At 47.8% G+C, this 16332-nt stretch overlaps 1 protein-coding gene across 2 annotated transcripts in view; it reads right to left on the reverse strand.

Annotated features, from left to right (window-relative positions):
• GALNT12 (polypeptide N-acetylgalactosaminyltransferase 12) overlaps positions 1-15749 on the reverse strand; it is a 40090-nt gene extending 24341 nt beyond the window's left edge. For both annotated transcript variants that reach the window (XR_006820811.1, XM_046023128.1), the window contains exons 1-2: positions 15306-15749; positions 2720-2889 (exon numbers count right to left, since the gene is read on the reverse strand). Coding sequence is in view for 1 of the 2 variants with exons in the window: in XM_046023128.1 (XP_045879084.1) it covers positions 2720-2889; positions 15306-15670 (535 nt within the window). In the remaining variant the exon portion in view is untranslated. The remainder of the gene's footprint in view (positions 1-2719; positions 2890-15305) is intronic.
• Between the last annotated feature and the right edge of the window lie 583 nt (positions 15750-16332).

Consider the following 16332-nt stretch of genomic DNA (forward strand, 5'->3'; position numbering starts at 1 on the left):
CAGTGCGATCCAGAACCTGTCCTAACGCAGATTTAAAACAGCCCTGGGAGGAAAGGACCAGAGGGAACGGAGATGTGCACCTATATGTGCTGGCTGACATGGGGTTTTGTCCTGTGCACAATCTCATTTATTCCTTGCTGCTCTCTGATATAAGTGTGGAGAAACCCATTAACAGATAAGAAACTGAGGCTCAGAAAAGACAAGTGGCTCGTCCCAGGTGTCATAACAGGTTCCTGGTAAGGCTCATCTCAGACCCAGGTACCCTGACTCCAGAACTCAGTGCCCAGTGGGCATCACTCAGCAAAGCCCCAGCCTGGCTTACATGCTGTCACGAAGAACACATGCTGTCCCCATGGGTGCACACGGCCACCCATCATATAGGCTACCGTTCCCAGCCTCCCTTGCAGCTAGGTGTGGCCAAATGAGCCCATTCTACTTGGTGGGATATAAGGACAGCTTCCAGGTCTGGCTCCCCAGCCCCTTGAAACCCTTCTGCCAGGGAGAGCGAGCAGAAGGTGAAGAGCCAGCTGGGGGCATGCAGATAAGGCCACACAACACCCTGCAGAACGTGGAGCCACAGGACAGAAGCAGCTGGGGCCCTGACACTGTGAAGCCTGCCATACCAGCTCTCGACCGTTACACAGATGTGTAATGTGAGAGACAACAATTTTTATCCCACATAAATTACTGTTATTTTGAGTCTCTGTGAGAGCAGCCAAACACACCCACCAGTTAGGACGCATACTCCAGGCTTTGAAGTCAGACAGCCCCGGCCCAGAGCCCAAGGCAGCTGATGCCCAGGAAGCAGGAGCAGGATGCCCTTCTGCGTGGCCCAGGAATGGTCATTTGGCTTGAAATGGGCTACAGCCTTGACATTTCCCCTCAGTTGAGCTTAGCTGCCCTCACTCAGCTCATCACATGGCACGACCACAGCCTCTCCCCCCAACCATCCATCGGCGATGCCCCACAGGGCAGAACAGTGAGCCCAAGACCCAGAGACCTTCCTGTTCCCCCAACAGCCCTCAGGCGGCTCCCATCAGCCTCATATTGAAGTCTGAAACCCTTATGGTGGCTTCAAGGGCCCTAGTAGCCTGGTCTCACCCACCCTTACAACTGCATCTCCCATGTCGCTTCCCCACTGACCGACGGTCGGCCCCAAGGAATGCCGGCTCACCCCAGCTCTTGCCTGCACCTGCGGCTTCTGGGCTGCCTCCTCTACATCCTAGCTTTCGGCTTAAGACCACCTCCTCCGGGAGGCTTCCTGGCCTCCACCAGCTGGAGGAGGGCCTGTGCCCAAGCTCCACTTTCTCTCCTGCTCCCGCTTTTGTTTCGCAGCACTCTCCACCTTGCTGCATTACATTTTTGCTATATTATTATGTCACACTATGCTATTTTACATTGTGTTGTCTTACGTTATTCTTTACACATTCATGGACCATCTCCACCCACCAGAATGTGAGTTTATGAAAGCAGGGACTGGTGTTTACCACAGAATCCCTGGTGCCTAGAACAGTGCCTCACACACAGGAGAAACTCAAAAAGTGTCTACTGAATAAATAAGGGCCCTGGACTACTTGTGAACTATGGACCCCAGGTCACTGGTAGGGACGCCGACAGCCTCTCAATGGGATATTTCTCCCTGGCTTCAGTTCTTCTGTTTGGGCTACACCCCCCACACACACCTTTTTAAGATTTATTTATTGATTTATTTGAGAGAAAGAGAGAGAGGCTCCTGGGGGAGAGGGAGAGACAGAATCCCAAGCAGACTCCCTGCAGAGCATGAAGCCTCATGCCAGGCTTCATCTCAGGACGCTGAGATCATGACTTGAGCTGAAATCAAGAGTCAGACGCCCAACCGACTGAGCCACCTAAGCACCCCCGGGCCTGACCCTTTTTGATCTCATCTCAAACTCAACACATTCAAAGCCAAATGTCCCTCTTCCTCTCCCAGACCTGTCACTCCTACCCTGGGTGGCTTTTCCAGCTCTGGGACAGCACCACCACTCACCCAGAGATCCAAGCCAGTAGCCTGCAGATGTCATGTTTCAAATGTCCCTCCTGCCCCTCCCCTCTACTCCCACCTGACTCCCAGCCTCCCTCTCTTGCCTGGGCCAGTCCTATAGCCCCTGACCTCCCTGCAGAGCTCCGCTGCCCACCATTCTCACCCATAGGTATCTTGGGCCTCGAGGGATCCCTCAAAGGGCAAAATCGCTCTCCTGCTTAAAATCCCACCTTTGCTCTCCCTGCTCTCAGGACAAAGTCCCGATCTGACCTCAGGTCTAATGCCTGCATCCTTCCCCATGTCTCACATCCCTCCTTTGCCTGTTCCCCATGAAGCGGCTGCTCTTCCCACCTTCCTGAACGAGTGGCAGGTGCTACATAACCCAGGCGACATCATGCCCCCAAGTCTTTCTACCTTCTGTGCCTCCACTGAGAACCCCCTCCCTCCACCTTTGCTGCCCACAAACTGCTCACCCTTCAAGACATAAGATCGGCCCTCTTCCCGAGTGCCCTGTCTCCTGCAGCACCATGTGGCAGAATGTCACCACCCCTCTAGCCCCAGCAGGCTCTGAGCCCCCTGAGGGCATGAGCCAGGTCCAGGGGACACAGGAAGCCCGTCCTGCCCAGACCTGTTCCACCCACCTGAAGTCATGCTTTGGCCTCCCAGACACCACCACAGAACGCAAGGCCCCTCCAGGAGCCCAAGGTAGGGGCTTACCTCTATCACTGTAGTCATCTACAAGAATGACTTCTTCCAACAGGATGTCTGGGGATGTCTCGAGGACACTGTAGACTGTCCGGAGAAGGGTTGACCAGGCTTCGTTATAAAACGCTATGATGACAGATGTCGTGGGAAGGTGATCATAATCATATTTCTTCTCTTTGCACCTGCAGATACAAGACAGCTTCAGGAATGGAGAACGCGCTGCGTACCAGGGGTGCTGGGAAGGGAGGCACCAAGGGGACATGGGTCATGGTCTTGAGGCCTCTTTCTGGGAATGGAAAATCATCTGCTGCCATCTTCCAGAACCCCCCGTGTTCCACTAGGAGCCTTAACAGATTCTAAGAAAGGTTCAAAAATGATACCCTATAAGCTTGAACTGTGGGACGCTGTTTTTAAGCTTCAGAGCAATTTTCAGATTTGAGCGACAGACAAGCTAAGCAGACCAGGAGGGAGGGAGACTGCCACTTACCCCCTCTTCAACCGCTCTCGCCTGTCTGCTCCCTTCCGACCCCATGACCAACTGCCAGGCCTGTGCTCAGACCATGCCCTCTGCCTGGAACATCCTTTCCTCATTTCTCTACCTGGCAAACTCTCTGTCATCCTTCTGTCCCCAGGCCCGCGGGCACAGGCAGCTGCTGGCTGCAGGAGGGGCCCCAGCCAGGCATCCCTTTCAGCGGGTGCTGCTGCACTCTGGTCACTGGCTGCAATCTCACTGCCCTCCCCGGCACCCTCCCACACCCTGGCCGCACCTCTGCTTCCACAGGCCCTGCGCGGAATGCAGAAACTGGAGCCGCTGCTAGAATGCTAGAATACTAGAACAGTCTAGAAGGGCTCCGGAGAGGACCCTGACTACTTCCCATCTAGTACCCATGCCACCCCTCAGTCCACTCTGTGGCAGCCTCGAGGGTATGAGTGAGGGGATGTGCCTTGACTGGCAGTGATAGGGACCAATAAGCTTCCTTCCTCTTTCTTTAGTAGGGTTTCCTGTTACTTTACAGGGAAGTTTCCCTACTTGACAGAGAATTCTTTCCTCAGAGTAGCTGATGACAAACTCCCAGGTCATCCCAGGGATTGGGCTGTGCCTGGAACTCATCAGCAAGAAGTGCCCAGAAAGGGTAGGAACAGAAGCCCAAGAGGGGCACCTGCAGGACCCCGGGGCTGGAAGGGGGGACTGGCAAGGGGGGACTGGAAGTGGGGGCTGGCAATGCAAGAAGGGCATATGGGCTGAAGACCAGTCAGGCGGCCTGGGCAGAAAGGGAAGGCCTCAAAGACAGGCCGTGGGCACATCCAAGAGACGCAGAAGCTAGCAGGGTGAGGAGTGAAGCCAGCTGTGTGGGCTACCCACCAGGGACCAGGTGATATACCAGTGGGCCCTTACCAGTCAGTCACCAAATATTTCCTGATTGCCTACTATGTGCTGGATTTAAAACAACAACAACTCCCCTGCTCCCACAGAGCTTACATGCAAGGGGACAATAATCAAGTAAGCAAACATATCAATAATTTCAGGAGGCCATGGTGCTAGGAAGAAAAGCAGGATGCGAAACAGAGCAACTGCAAGGGGAGTGGGAAGGGGGGAGGGGAGTAACCACTGAAGAGGTAATCAGGGAGGGCCTCTTAGAGGAGGTGACATCGAAGATGGGATCTGAATAATGAGGGACCCAGTCCTGCAGAAAGCAGAGAAAAAGCCCTTTACGTTGCACTTTGTTTCTTTGTGAGTTTTCTCCTTTTATTTCATTATGAACATTTTCAAACATACCAACAGTACAGAGAATATTGTAAGAAACTCCCGGGACCTTTCGCCTGACACCAACAATTCTCAATGCACAGTCCATCTTGCTTCATCTAAGCTCTCCCTCATTCCCTCCATCCCAGACTAGTGCTAAGCAAAACCCAGCACAGCACAGCATCCATAAATATTTCAACAGACCTAAGGGATAAGGACTCTTTTTTAAATAATAAAACATAATAAAACTGAAAACCCTTAAAAAAACAAGCGATTCCTTAGTGCTACCATATCTCCAAACTCCAATATTTCATAAAAATTAAGATGTCCATGGTTGGAAGACATAGCATTCTTTGAAGAATCTCTAAAAAGGACACATGTCGCCTAACTGTAGGATGTGTTGATTTTAAGATGTCTACAAATCTCAGAAATGTTTAAATATGAAAAAATGACTTATAATTAATGACATGTAATACCTGAACTCAAAAACACTTGCTATGTTAGCATTTATTGAGACTAGGCTCAGCGAGGTGAATAACTTGGGCAGTTCACAGAACCCCTGAGAGTCCGTACCTGGCTGAGGTCCTTGGGCCCAGAGCCCTTGTCGGAGGATTCTGGCTTGCTCCCGCCTCCCAGGATGCTCGGGTAAAGATTCCAACACCATCCCTCCCTGCCTAGCCCTCCTTCTGACAAGCCATAGGCCATTTCTCCTGTGCTTCCTCTCCGGGTCCCGCTACAGGTCCTCTTCCTACACATCAGGGCAGTTTCTGCAGAGAGCACGGCTGTCACTGGGATGGCTCTCACATAGGCTTTTCCAGGAGATTCTGTGGGAGCCTGGCTCTTCTCAACCCCCTTTACAGTCTCATTCCTGCTGTGTTTGCAGGCCCGGCTCTAGACACCTGAGGAAAAGTCAGCCGAGGCTGGAAGCATGGCAGCAGCTCTGGTGTCGTGAAGCGAGAGGGCATCCCCAGCAGCCCCAGCAGCAGAACCTGAGTCCTTGGACACCACAGACTTCCAGCCCAATGCACAGAAGCCGTCACTTAGCACAGCGCCCCCCAGAGGGGAGTCCAGTCCACACTCTAGGGGAGGAGAAGGAGGCTCCATCCTTTGAAGGGAAGGAGAGCAAAGACTTTGAGGATATGTTTAAAGCCACTGTGCAGAGTCAGAACGCATCAGAAGTGAGAGTATGAATTTTCCAAGGTCCTAAGACGCTGAGGTTTCCTCTTTGTTCCCGCCCAGGGACCACCCTTTCTGGGGGAAGCCAGCTCCGTGCAGTGAAGGGAGGAGACTCAAGCATCCTATGAGGAGGTCTCTGCGGGAGGGCCTCTGGCCAACAGCCAGTCCCAGCTGTCCATCCCCCTTGTGATGAGTCCTCTTGAAAGCAGATCCTCCAGCCCCAGTTAAGCCTTGAGATGATGAAAGGCCCAGGCAGCATTTTTTCGACTGTGATCTCATGAGAGATCCGGAGCCAGAACCACCCAGCCAAGCCACTCCCGAATTTTTGACCCACAGAGATTATGTGAAATCACGAATGTTTATTGTTGCTTTAAGTCACTAAGTTTATGGTACGGCATCTGCCGAAATAAATCACAAGGAATCTCCCAGCTAAGCCCAAACTGAGAGATGTTTTATAAACCAACAGGCCTTGTACTCTTAAAAAATGCCAGTGTCCTAAGAGACAGACAGAGGCCTAAATGGACATAAGAACTAAATATCACCCTCGATTCTCGATTAGATACTGGGTTAGGAAGAAAAAGATGCTCCAAAAATTGGCACAGTTGAAAAAATGAAGTATTGTATAAACTTCCTCAATTTGATAACTATGTCATGGTATCACGAGAGAATGAACCTGTCCCTAGAAAATGCACGCAGAAGTAACAAAGGCTATTATAGGGTGTTTACCGCTGAAATTTACACTCAAATGTATATAATACTGTAGCAGAGAGAGAGAGAAATTAAGTAAATGGAACAAGATAATGAATGGATCTCAGTGAAGAGGAACAGGAGTTTCTTATGCTATTCTAAAATTTTCTCTGGCTTTGAATTTTTTCAAAATCAAACGTGTAATACAATAAGAAGGAAAAAATGTTAATGTTGCCAACGGTATGTCCAAACACCAAGCCAATTCTGATTCTCAAAATATGTATCTCAAGCTTAGTGGCCCTAAGTCCCTCTCCTACCTCACTCTTTCCCAATTCCTCCAAAATCACAGCCCTCCTCCAAATACATGTTAAGAAAAATGGAAAACATATATATGTATAAACATATTAATAAGTGTATCTGCATTTTAAAAGCCCCTGACTAGTAGCCAGGGTGCATGGAAAAGCTATGTAGCGCTGAGCCAGAGCCCACTAGAAGCTTTGGTAAGAATTAATTGCTTATACTCCATGAAAAAAAAAAAAATGTGTTTCTGTGCAACCTAAAAATAAAGAACTTTTTATTTAAGAAAAAAAGCAAAAATTTAAATCCAAATGTACACAGGTCCAAGGAGGAATGAATGGAAATAAGGACAGTAAACTGAGGTTTTCAAAAATGAAGTTTTATTCCGTTTAGACAACTGTCCTTTCGTGTGAAATCACATCCTTACTGTTTGGTATTAAAATGTATTTCTTCCAGAATGGGAATAAGGAGGATGGCAGAAAAAGCTCTGCTTGACCAAATAACGCCAGGACCAGATGTCTGTCCCTCCTCAATGTTTTTGTTTATGTTTTCACTGCTCTGCAAAACCCCAAAGCTCAAGGCCACTGTTCTAGAATGTCTAGGTTCTTTCTCTATTTTTGTCCCTTTAAATCACAAGAGTTCTGGGTACCAGCTGGCAAACCTACACAGAGCTTCAAACCGTTCCTCTTCTCTTTAATCTCTTATCAACATATTGAAGAGCTTCTCACCTAAGGGAACCATCAGAGGTACCCTGAAGGAAGCCCACAGTAGCAATTTTTCTTTGTAACATTATTTATAACAGCAAAAAGCTATAAACAATTCTAACAGTCCAACAAGAAAGTGTGACACACGGGGCAGCTGGGGGAAGAAAGGCTATGAGACCATCCAAAACCACATTTTCAGAGACCAACAGTAAAGGAGAATAATTACTGTAACGGCAAATCAAAAAAGCAGGGTACAAATCTATAAGCAGCAGCGGGCGTGAGCGAGTGCGCTCCCACAAAAACAATACATAGTAGAAAGAAATATGCCAAAAATGTTAACAATGGAGATCTCTGAGCAGTGGGATTCTTTGCTCCCTTTGCAGTTTTCTGCCTTCTAAGATTGTTCTACACTGAACATGCATTATTTTTATAATCACAAAGAAAGATTATTTTTAAAAGGCCGGAACCTATTTCTTTAGCTTCCCATAGCAAATGTCCTCATTGGACAATAATGTCACACTTTGACCGCTCCTTTTCTCTTGGCCTGATAGAGTTTCTCCTTCTTTCTTTAAACATACCTTAAAGGCATTCTCCTTCATGAAGTTCAATATATCCTTCTGGAATGTCTAAGTTTATTTCCAGGAAAAATACTTTCCCCTTTTCCTTTTTTTTTTTTTTTAAAAGCAAGTTCCCAAAAGCTCAGATTGCAAAACAAATGCTCTCCTGAAAAAAAAATATGCAATTTACTTTCATTGCATGACCAAAACAAGTTGAACGACTTTTACAAATGTACAGGTTTAACCTTCTAGAATTGTGAATTAACTGTCTTTTATTCAATTATCCAACTCTTCAGTCTGAATCAATTAACTAAAAAAATTATTAACACTGCTTTCATGCTTATCCCTATCCTAGGCACTATGATGGAATATAAAATCATTATATGGCACTGCTCATTCTCACTCTCCTGACAGATAAAAAGCGGTGCGGCCTCTAATTAGACAAGAACAGCTACACATGCATCACTCAGGGTTCCACTCTTGCCTAGAGGACAGAAGGGAGCTCAGAACCAAATTCACTGCTAAATCATAGTGGGTCATCCACCCCTTAACTTTCTGGTATAATTCATGTGCTTTGTAAGGGCAGCGGCTGAATTCTGGTTTCTGCTGTACTTTCTGCATGCTCTGTACTGTACCTGGTAATAATAACATGTATTGCATGCTGCCCACATCATGGGCAGTGTTGCTAAGCATCTCACATACATTACTCCACTCTCCCTCCCAATGCTGTTGGGTAGGGACCATAATTTCCACCAGCACAATACAAGTCTAGGTATTATAAGGGTGTGGATGAATGGGATATTATGCAGATGAATGCCTCCTAATCTTCTTTTATGTTTATATTCAAGTTATCACATAAATGTCCTTGAAAAAAAGGAAAACCCATATCCTTTGCAGAATGGGCCAGCAAGGTCATAATGTACCTTGGTGTGTTTGCCCACCCTAAATCCTTTCTCCTTTCTCCACGTTACTACATTTTTTTAAAAAGATTTTTATTTATTTATTTGACAGAGATCACAAGTAGGCAGAGAGGCAGGCAGAGAGAGAGGAAGGGAAGCAGGCTCCCAACCGAGCAGAGAGCCCGATGTGGGGCTCGATCCCAGGACCCTGAGATCATGACCCGAGCTGAAGGCAGAGGCCTCAACCCACTGAGCCACCCAGGTGCCCCACGTTACTGCATTTTGATTTCTCTTTCAGGAACCATGTCTCCTGGACTCTCAGTGCACATGGTCTGTGCAAGGCCACACACATACACACACGTACACACACCCCTCTGAGAAGGTCACATGCTCCCCAGGTCTGACCAATGAACATTTTCCATTATGATGACATCAGGTGAGTCACTGAATCTGGGGCCCAGAATCATCTGAACATAATCCTCACCCCAGACTTGTCTATGATAGAAGTTAATTTATTTTCTTTTATATTCACGTCAGTTTGTATTGGGTTTTCAGTCACTTTCAATCAACAATAGCAATATGACTAATAGAAAAATACGTCTTTTTTTTTTTTAAGTGAATATAGGACTTCCGCTTCTGGCAATATGGAAGATTACAATGCCTGGGAAAACCCTATTGGAAAAAATTCTTGATAAAATACTTTTAGAAAAACCTTTTAAATGTATGCCTCAGCTCACAGGAAAGGGAAAAAAAGTCCTCAGAGTCCAGGAACAACAAGAAAATAACTAGAGTTATGAAACACAGAGCGTAAGTATGCTTAAGATGCTTAAATAAATAAAAGACGCCCTTGAATGAATAACAAAAAAACAAGAATGATAGGCAAATCTCATTCAGGACTGACATCTCACAGCCATAGTACATGTGAGGGGGCAATAGACTGTTATCTTCAAATGCCAAACTACCAATTTGGAATTACATACCCAAATAAAATTATCTTTCAAGAACAAGACCAAAATAAGAACATTTTCAGATAGGTAAAACTGAATTCATGAAACTGAATTTCTCTACGGTAATGAATACATGACATGCTTCAAGAAGGAAAAGAACCCCAGGAAGTTCTCTGAGATCCAAAGACCACCCAGAGTTCAGGAATGAATGAAGGGCAGAGAAAAATGATAACTTTGCAGGTAAATGTAAACAAAAACAACAACAAAAAATCATATTTTTTAAAAGTTTTAATGTGTTGGTTTAAAAAGAATTAGGGGTGCCTGGGTGGCTCAGTGGTTTGGGCCTCTGCCTTCGGCTCAGGTCACGGTCTCAGGGTCCTGGGATCGAGCCCCGCATCGGGCTCTCTGCTCAGCAGGGAGCCTGCCTCCCCCTCTCTCTCTGCCTGTCTCTCTACCTGCTTGTGATCTGTCAAATGGATAAATAAAATCTTTAAAAAAAAAAAAAAAAAAAAGAAAGGATGCATATATTTAAAAAAATAAATAAATAAATAAATAAATAATAAAAAGAAAGAATTAAAACCCTGGAGTAAAATGGCACAGAAATCGGGAGGAAGCCGACCAATGTTAAAGCATCATCTGAAGGCTCACAGCAAGTAATTAACTTTAAATCCTGCAGACTTGAATATGTACTTTCAAATTGACCGCTAAAGTTAGGAATGAACAACAGTACTGCCAAATTAGTAGAGAAGAAAAAGTGGAATAAGAGAGGGAGAGAAAAACTTCTATCAACTCAAAAAGCAGCATTAAGGGGCACCTGGGTGGCTCGGTGGGTTAAGCCTCTGCCTTCTGCCCAGGTCATGATCTCAGGGTCCTGGGATCGAGTCCCACATCGGGCTCTCTGCTCGGCGGGGAGCCTGCTTCCCCTCTGTCTCTGCCTGCCTCTCTGCCTACTTGTGATCTCTCTATCAAATAAATAAATAAAATCTTTTTTAAAAAGTAGCATTAAAAAAAAGGGGAAAAGGCAAAAACAATAAGATGGTATAATCAAAATAATCAAATCCCAAGTGTCTTATAAGCATGAGAAAAAAATATATATATATGGACCTACCAGTTAAAAATCAAAGATTGTCAGCCTGGATGTTTTCTTTAACGACCACACAAAATCAAGCAACATGCTACTTAAAGATAAGCCTACAACATAAGGACACGGAATGAATGAGCGTAAAAGGATGGAGAATGGTATCACAAAAATACTAACTAAACCTGATTATAATTTTGCAGGCTGAAAGCACTGATTCAAAGAAAAGATGCTACTCTGACAACCACAGATGGGTCTGGTAAAAATTAATAAAATAGAGGCGCCTGGATGGTTCAGTGGGTTAAAGCCTCTGCCTTCAGCTCAGGTCATGATCCCAGGGTCCGGGCATCAAGCCCCACATCCGGCTTTCTGCTCAGCGGGGAGCCTTCTTCCTCCTCTCTCTCTCTGCCTGCTTTTCTGCCTACTTGTGATCTCTGTCTGTCAAATAAATAAATAAAATCTTTAAAAAAAAAATTAACCTGCAGTTTACAACCTAGCTGGGGAAGCCAAGAGACATAGTCTTATTTCCATACCATGCGTGATGTTGCTCCAAAGATACTGTTGGTACGAGAACAGTCAAGCAGGCCACCTCTCTGCAAGAAGGGAAATCCTAACCAATCCCCTCCCTCCTGCCAACCCCACCAAGACACACTTTCTTCTGCTAAATTACATACTTAGAGCTATTTGGAAATTCTTCACCATCCCAGCACCCAAGTCCTGATCCCCAAACTCAGATACACATTTGCAATATTAGCATTAGTGAGGCTAACACCTTGAGGCAAGGATTCAAGGAACACCTATGTATTGTTGGCACACTTTCCTAAACAGCTGTTCAAAATCCCTCTGCTATGGCAGAGAATGTCTGATGGGCACAGATGCCATCTCCAACCACGTGCCTGTGGAAATGGACAGCCCAAGGGCACAGTCACTCCACAGCGTCTTTCTCACTGGCTACATAGGTCAGAATGTGAACAAGGAATGACATTATTGTGATTATCTCAAGGATTTTCATGGATCTATAAAAACAAACTCTGCAAATATTGGTACAACATTAGCAACCATTTACTCATGACACACCTTAAACTGGCTGTGATGTCATCGCTAGTTTCAACAACAGGTGATCTGTTTTAAATCCCTGCTTTGTCTAATTCTGGTATTCTCCCACTTGCATTAAAAGCACCTATCCTTCATCTTTTGAGTAAATTAAACCCCAGAGACCCTGAGACAGTACATTTCAACCCTAGATGAACATCAGCCTCAGCCTAGGCTCTACGTACAGAAATTCTATTTGTTCTGGGGAAAGTCCTTGGCATCAATATGTCTCAAAGCTCCCCTAGGCCACAAATCCAGCTTTCTGGCTCCCCACTTTAGCCTACTGCCATCTTAGAGTGAAAGTTCCACCTCCTCGTCCAGCTCAGAGGAGATGGTGTTTGTTATGCAACAGAAATAAACAGAAATAAATAACAGAAACAGAAATAACAGAAGAAAACCTGTGCTCTAGTCCACTGGCATGTGAATTATCAGACTCACAGAAGAGTGGGGGTCTACATCAAGTTTCAAGGAATCAGAGCCAACGCTGAAGCATCTGTATGGGTCTGGCCGGTCCAACAAAGTGGACACAGTCTCCAGGCTTGCAGACAACAAGAAGAAGAAGCCAGAGTCCCTTGGTAATTCCCAGCTCCTTGTCTATGGTAACAGGTTCATCCACTGTAGTGTAAAGACCAGTTAAATACATGTATGAACCCATGTACAGACTCATGTTTGAATATGTTCTCATTCACATACTCATAGGCATATTTTTCAAAATCTCTTTCTATACCTGGAAAAGTCTAAAAGAATACACAGAAAAATGTTAACAGTGGTTTTCCTGGGGCAGTAAGTTTACAGATGATTTTTATTTATTAATTTTTTGCTTCTCTGCATATGCTAAAATATCTAGAGTGAACATGTATTGCTTTTATAATTAAAATAAATAGATTAGGGCAACTGGGTGGCTCAGTGGGTTAAAGCCTTTGCCTTCAGCTCATTATCCCAGGATCCTGGGATCCAGCCCCACATCAGGTTCTCTGCTCAGTGGAGGGCTTGTTTCCCCTCTCTTTCTCTGCCTGCCTCTCTGCCTACTTGTGATCTCTGTCTGTCAAATAAACAAATAAAATCTTTAAAAATAAATAAAAAAATAAAATAAAATAAATAGATAAATAATTGCCTGCATACCAAAAGGGAGGAGAGAATCAAAGGTCTGGGTTTTAGATCAGCTCTGCCCGGGATCTTCGTGTTACTTTGGGGGCATGGTTTTTCCTCTCTGGTTAGACTGGATCTCCCTTAGGGCCTTTCCCTTTGTGACATTCAAGGATTTTAACCATCCCTCTGCTTATCAATTAAAGTACCAAGAGACCCCCCCCCCCCAACTCCTGGTACGCAGCGCCACTCCAATTATAAATTTATATTCTGCTGTTTTGGTTTCCCAGACCTGATTAGGTGCTCACCTTTGTATGAACTGTATTAAAGGCCCCAACCTTACAGGCCACACTGAAGTTATGCCTCACGGCCTGGTCTGGCTGAGAGTGACCCAGATCAGGCTCACCTTTCTCTCCAGCTAGGCAACAATAATCCATCAGGCCCTGCTTCGGGAATTAAAGGCAGGAGGCATTCATACTTCTTATCACGCTGGGTCTGGATTAACTTCCCAGAGTCAATGCAACAGCAGGATCTATAAGCAAATCCTGATAGGACACAGGGCAGCTGTGTCACCATGGAGACGGGATGCCATAAGCCCCACAGGTTATCCACAGTGTTTGAAAGAGACTTCTCAACCTGGGACAATAAAGGAAGTTGGAACCCAGAAAAGAAAAAGTTTACAACCAATCCCTCGGTGGCTCTTAAAAGCGGCCTCCTGCGTACCCCGTTGGCAACAGGGAATGGGGGAACACCAGTAAGAATTGAGTACACAGGGGCTCAGTGGGTTGAGCCTCTGCCTTCAGCTCAGGCCATGATCTGGGGGTCCTGGGATCGAGTCCCACATCGGGCTCTCTGCTGAGCAGGGAGCCTGCTTTCCCCTCTCTCTCTGCCTGCCTCTCTGCCCACTTGTGATCCATTTCTGTCAAATAAATAAATAAAATCTATTTATTAAAAAAAAAAAAAAAGAATTGAGTACACAGTGTGTTCGACATTCTATTAATTCCTAGGCTGTGTTATTTCTACTCATTCCTTACTCTGCAGATAGGGAACTTGGAGGGAACTGTGACCAGCATTAACAAAGTTCTACACAAAACGATTAACAGAGAAAATGCCTCAGGCAAAAGCATGAGGCTAGACATGAATAGACGCTGAAGCCCAAGTCCTTCCCGGCTCTGCCGAAGCCGGGTGGGGATCACTTCCTGGAGCAGGTACTCATGCTTTCTCTATCCAAGGATTCACGGATCCCCAAATTCTGAAATCAGCACAATGCCAAGGGGGCCAGGAGGGTCCCATCCCCCACAGCCAGTTCCACTACTTTCTAGCTGTGGGGCCTTAGGTGAATCACCTGTCCTCCCTGAGACCTTTGCCACACCTCTAAAGCAGGCACGCCAGGGAACAGGAAGGAACGGCAGGTGCACAGTGCACAGAGGAGGCCTCCCCACCTGGGGTTACTCCCAGGAAACCCCTCTATGAGTCCTCTTCCTCAAAATCTTTAAGAACAGGGCTCAAGTGGGGACCTGGAAGATCCCCACTAATGGAAGGAAGGAGAGAGAATGCCAGAAGGTCTGTCCTTTTACCAGCTTGCTCCCTTCTCACTTAAGCGGGTGGGCACAACCCACCCAGCCAGCAGCTCCCATAGAAATTAGGCCTCTAACCACACCTGCTTAGGGCCTGCACCATCCACAAGAGTGAGCTGAGCTGAACCTCGGCCAGAAGGAGCCCTTTCCGCCACCTCCTTCCGGCCTTCCTCTGCCTAATGCTCAGGAATCCAGCTCCCAGTGAGGGGGAAGCCTCCGACTTGGCCTTCTGGCGACCTTTTATCTCTCCTGCTGGAGCGCCCTCCCCTCCTGGTTCATTCAAGGGCCTCGCACACACAGATTAGTGAAAGTAGACCCTATCTCAAACTCTAACCGTCCTTAGTTTCACCAAGGTAGGGCCATACCGGCAGAGCTGGACAGGGGGTGCTGTGAAACCAGGAAGAGCACCCAAAGGGGGTCTCATCTTATACCTGTCTGCTTAGCCCTGACCCTCCCGCCGCCACTTTTTCAGAGCCGAATGACAGACCTTCTCAAGAGGCGCAGAGACAAGAGACCACCCAGTAAAAAATTCATCAATTCTGAAGTTTTTTTTCTGTTCTCATTTTTTTTAACTTTCATGCGTCTCCCCATTCCACATGACCCCCTGCCACTGCCCACTTCTGAGAAAGACTGCGTAAGACGCGCGATCCCCAGGTATTTCGAGACCCAGTTTCCACCCCGCCTCTTCACAGATGCAGCAACTGAGGACCCGGCACCCCGCGGGCAGTGTTCCCCCGGCCACCTGCGGACTCACAGCGGGTTCCAGCGCTCGGGCAGGCGGCGATGCAGCGAGATGCGGTCGCTAAGGTAGATATTGATCTGGTGCAGCCGCACACTCTCCTCCTGCAGCCTCAGCTCCTCGCCCTGCAGCTGCAACCGCACCGCCTCGCCCTGCGCGCCCAGAGCGTCGTCGGGCACCGGCGGCCGCGGCAGGACTGGGTCGCGCCGCCCCGGGCGCGGGGTGCGCAGGGGTCCCGGCTCGGCCGTCTTGGCCCCGCGCCACTTCCGCAGCACGGAGCCCAGCCCGGCCAGCGCCAGCAGCGCCAGCAGCGCCAGCAGCGCCTCCCGGCCGCGCCGCAGCCCCCGCGGGCAGCGCCTCCAGGCCGCGCGCCCCCACATGCGCCCGCCAGCTGGGGCCAGCGCTCGGCTCGCCCGGGGGCGGCGGCGCAGACCCAGACCCGGATCCCGGAACCGCCGCGCCGCGCCGCGCCGCCCCGCCCCGCCCCCGGCCCGCCCCACCTGCGCCCCGCCCCCTTCCCGCCCACCCGGCCAGTAGGAGCGCGGCCCCCAAGCAGCCGAGGGTGGCTGGTCTTCACTGGGGACACGCGCGGGCTTGCCGACACTCGTACCTTCCTCGTTGGGCTGGGTGCATTAGGATCAAGGTGACGGCCGTAAAAGCCTCAGCTCAGCGCCTGGCACATCCTAAACGCTCAGTAAATAGTGGCAGAGTGAGCCCTGCAGGAGTGCTGTGAATTTTACTACCTTATCTCATCCAACCCTTAAGCAGTCCAATAACAGGGGTAGGAGGATTATCAACTCCAATTAACAGATGAGGGGATTGAGGCACAGTGAAGCTAATACACACCGGACTGTGTCACTTAGGCCTGCAGGCCTACCAGAGATGTAATACTTCTGAGATCCCTTCAAGAGCAAACCTTCCCCCGGCTCCCTGTTAGTCAATCTCTGCGTCTCTTAGCCCTCACTTGGCAAAAGCCTCTAAGAAACTGATCAAAGGAATGAACCCCTTCAGAGACACACATGCATAGGCACCCCAACTATGA

This window comes from Meles meles, chromosome 11 (genome assembly GCF_922984935.1).
Source record: "Meles meles chromosome 11, mMelMel3.1 paternal haplotype, whole genome shotgun sequence".
Lineage (NCBI taxonomy): Eukaryota > Metazoa > Chordata > Mammalia > Carnivora > Mustelidae > Meles > Meles meles.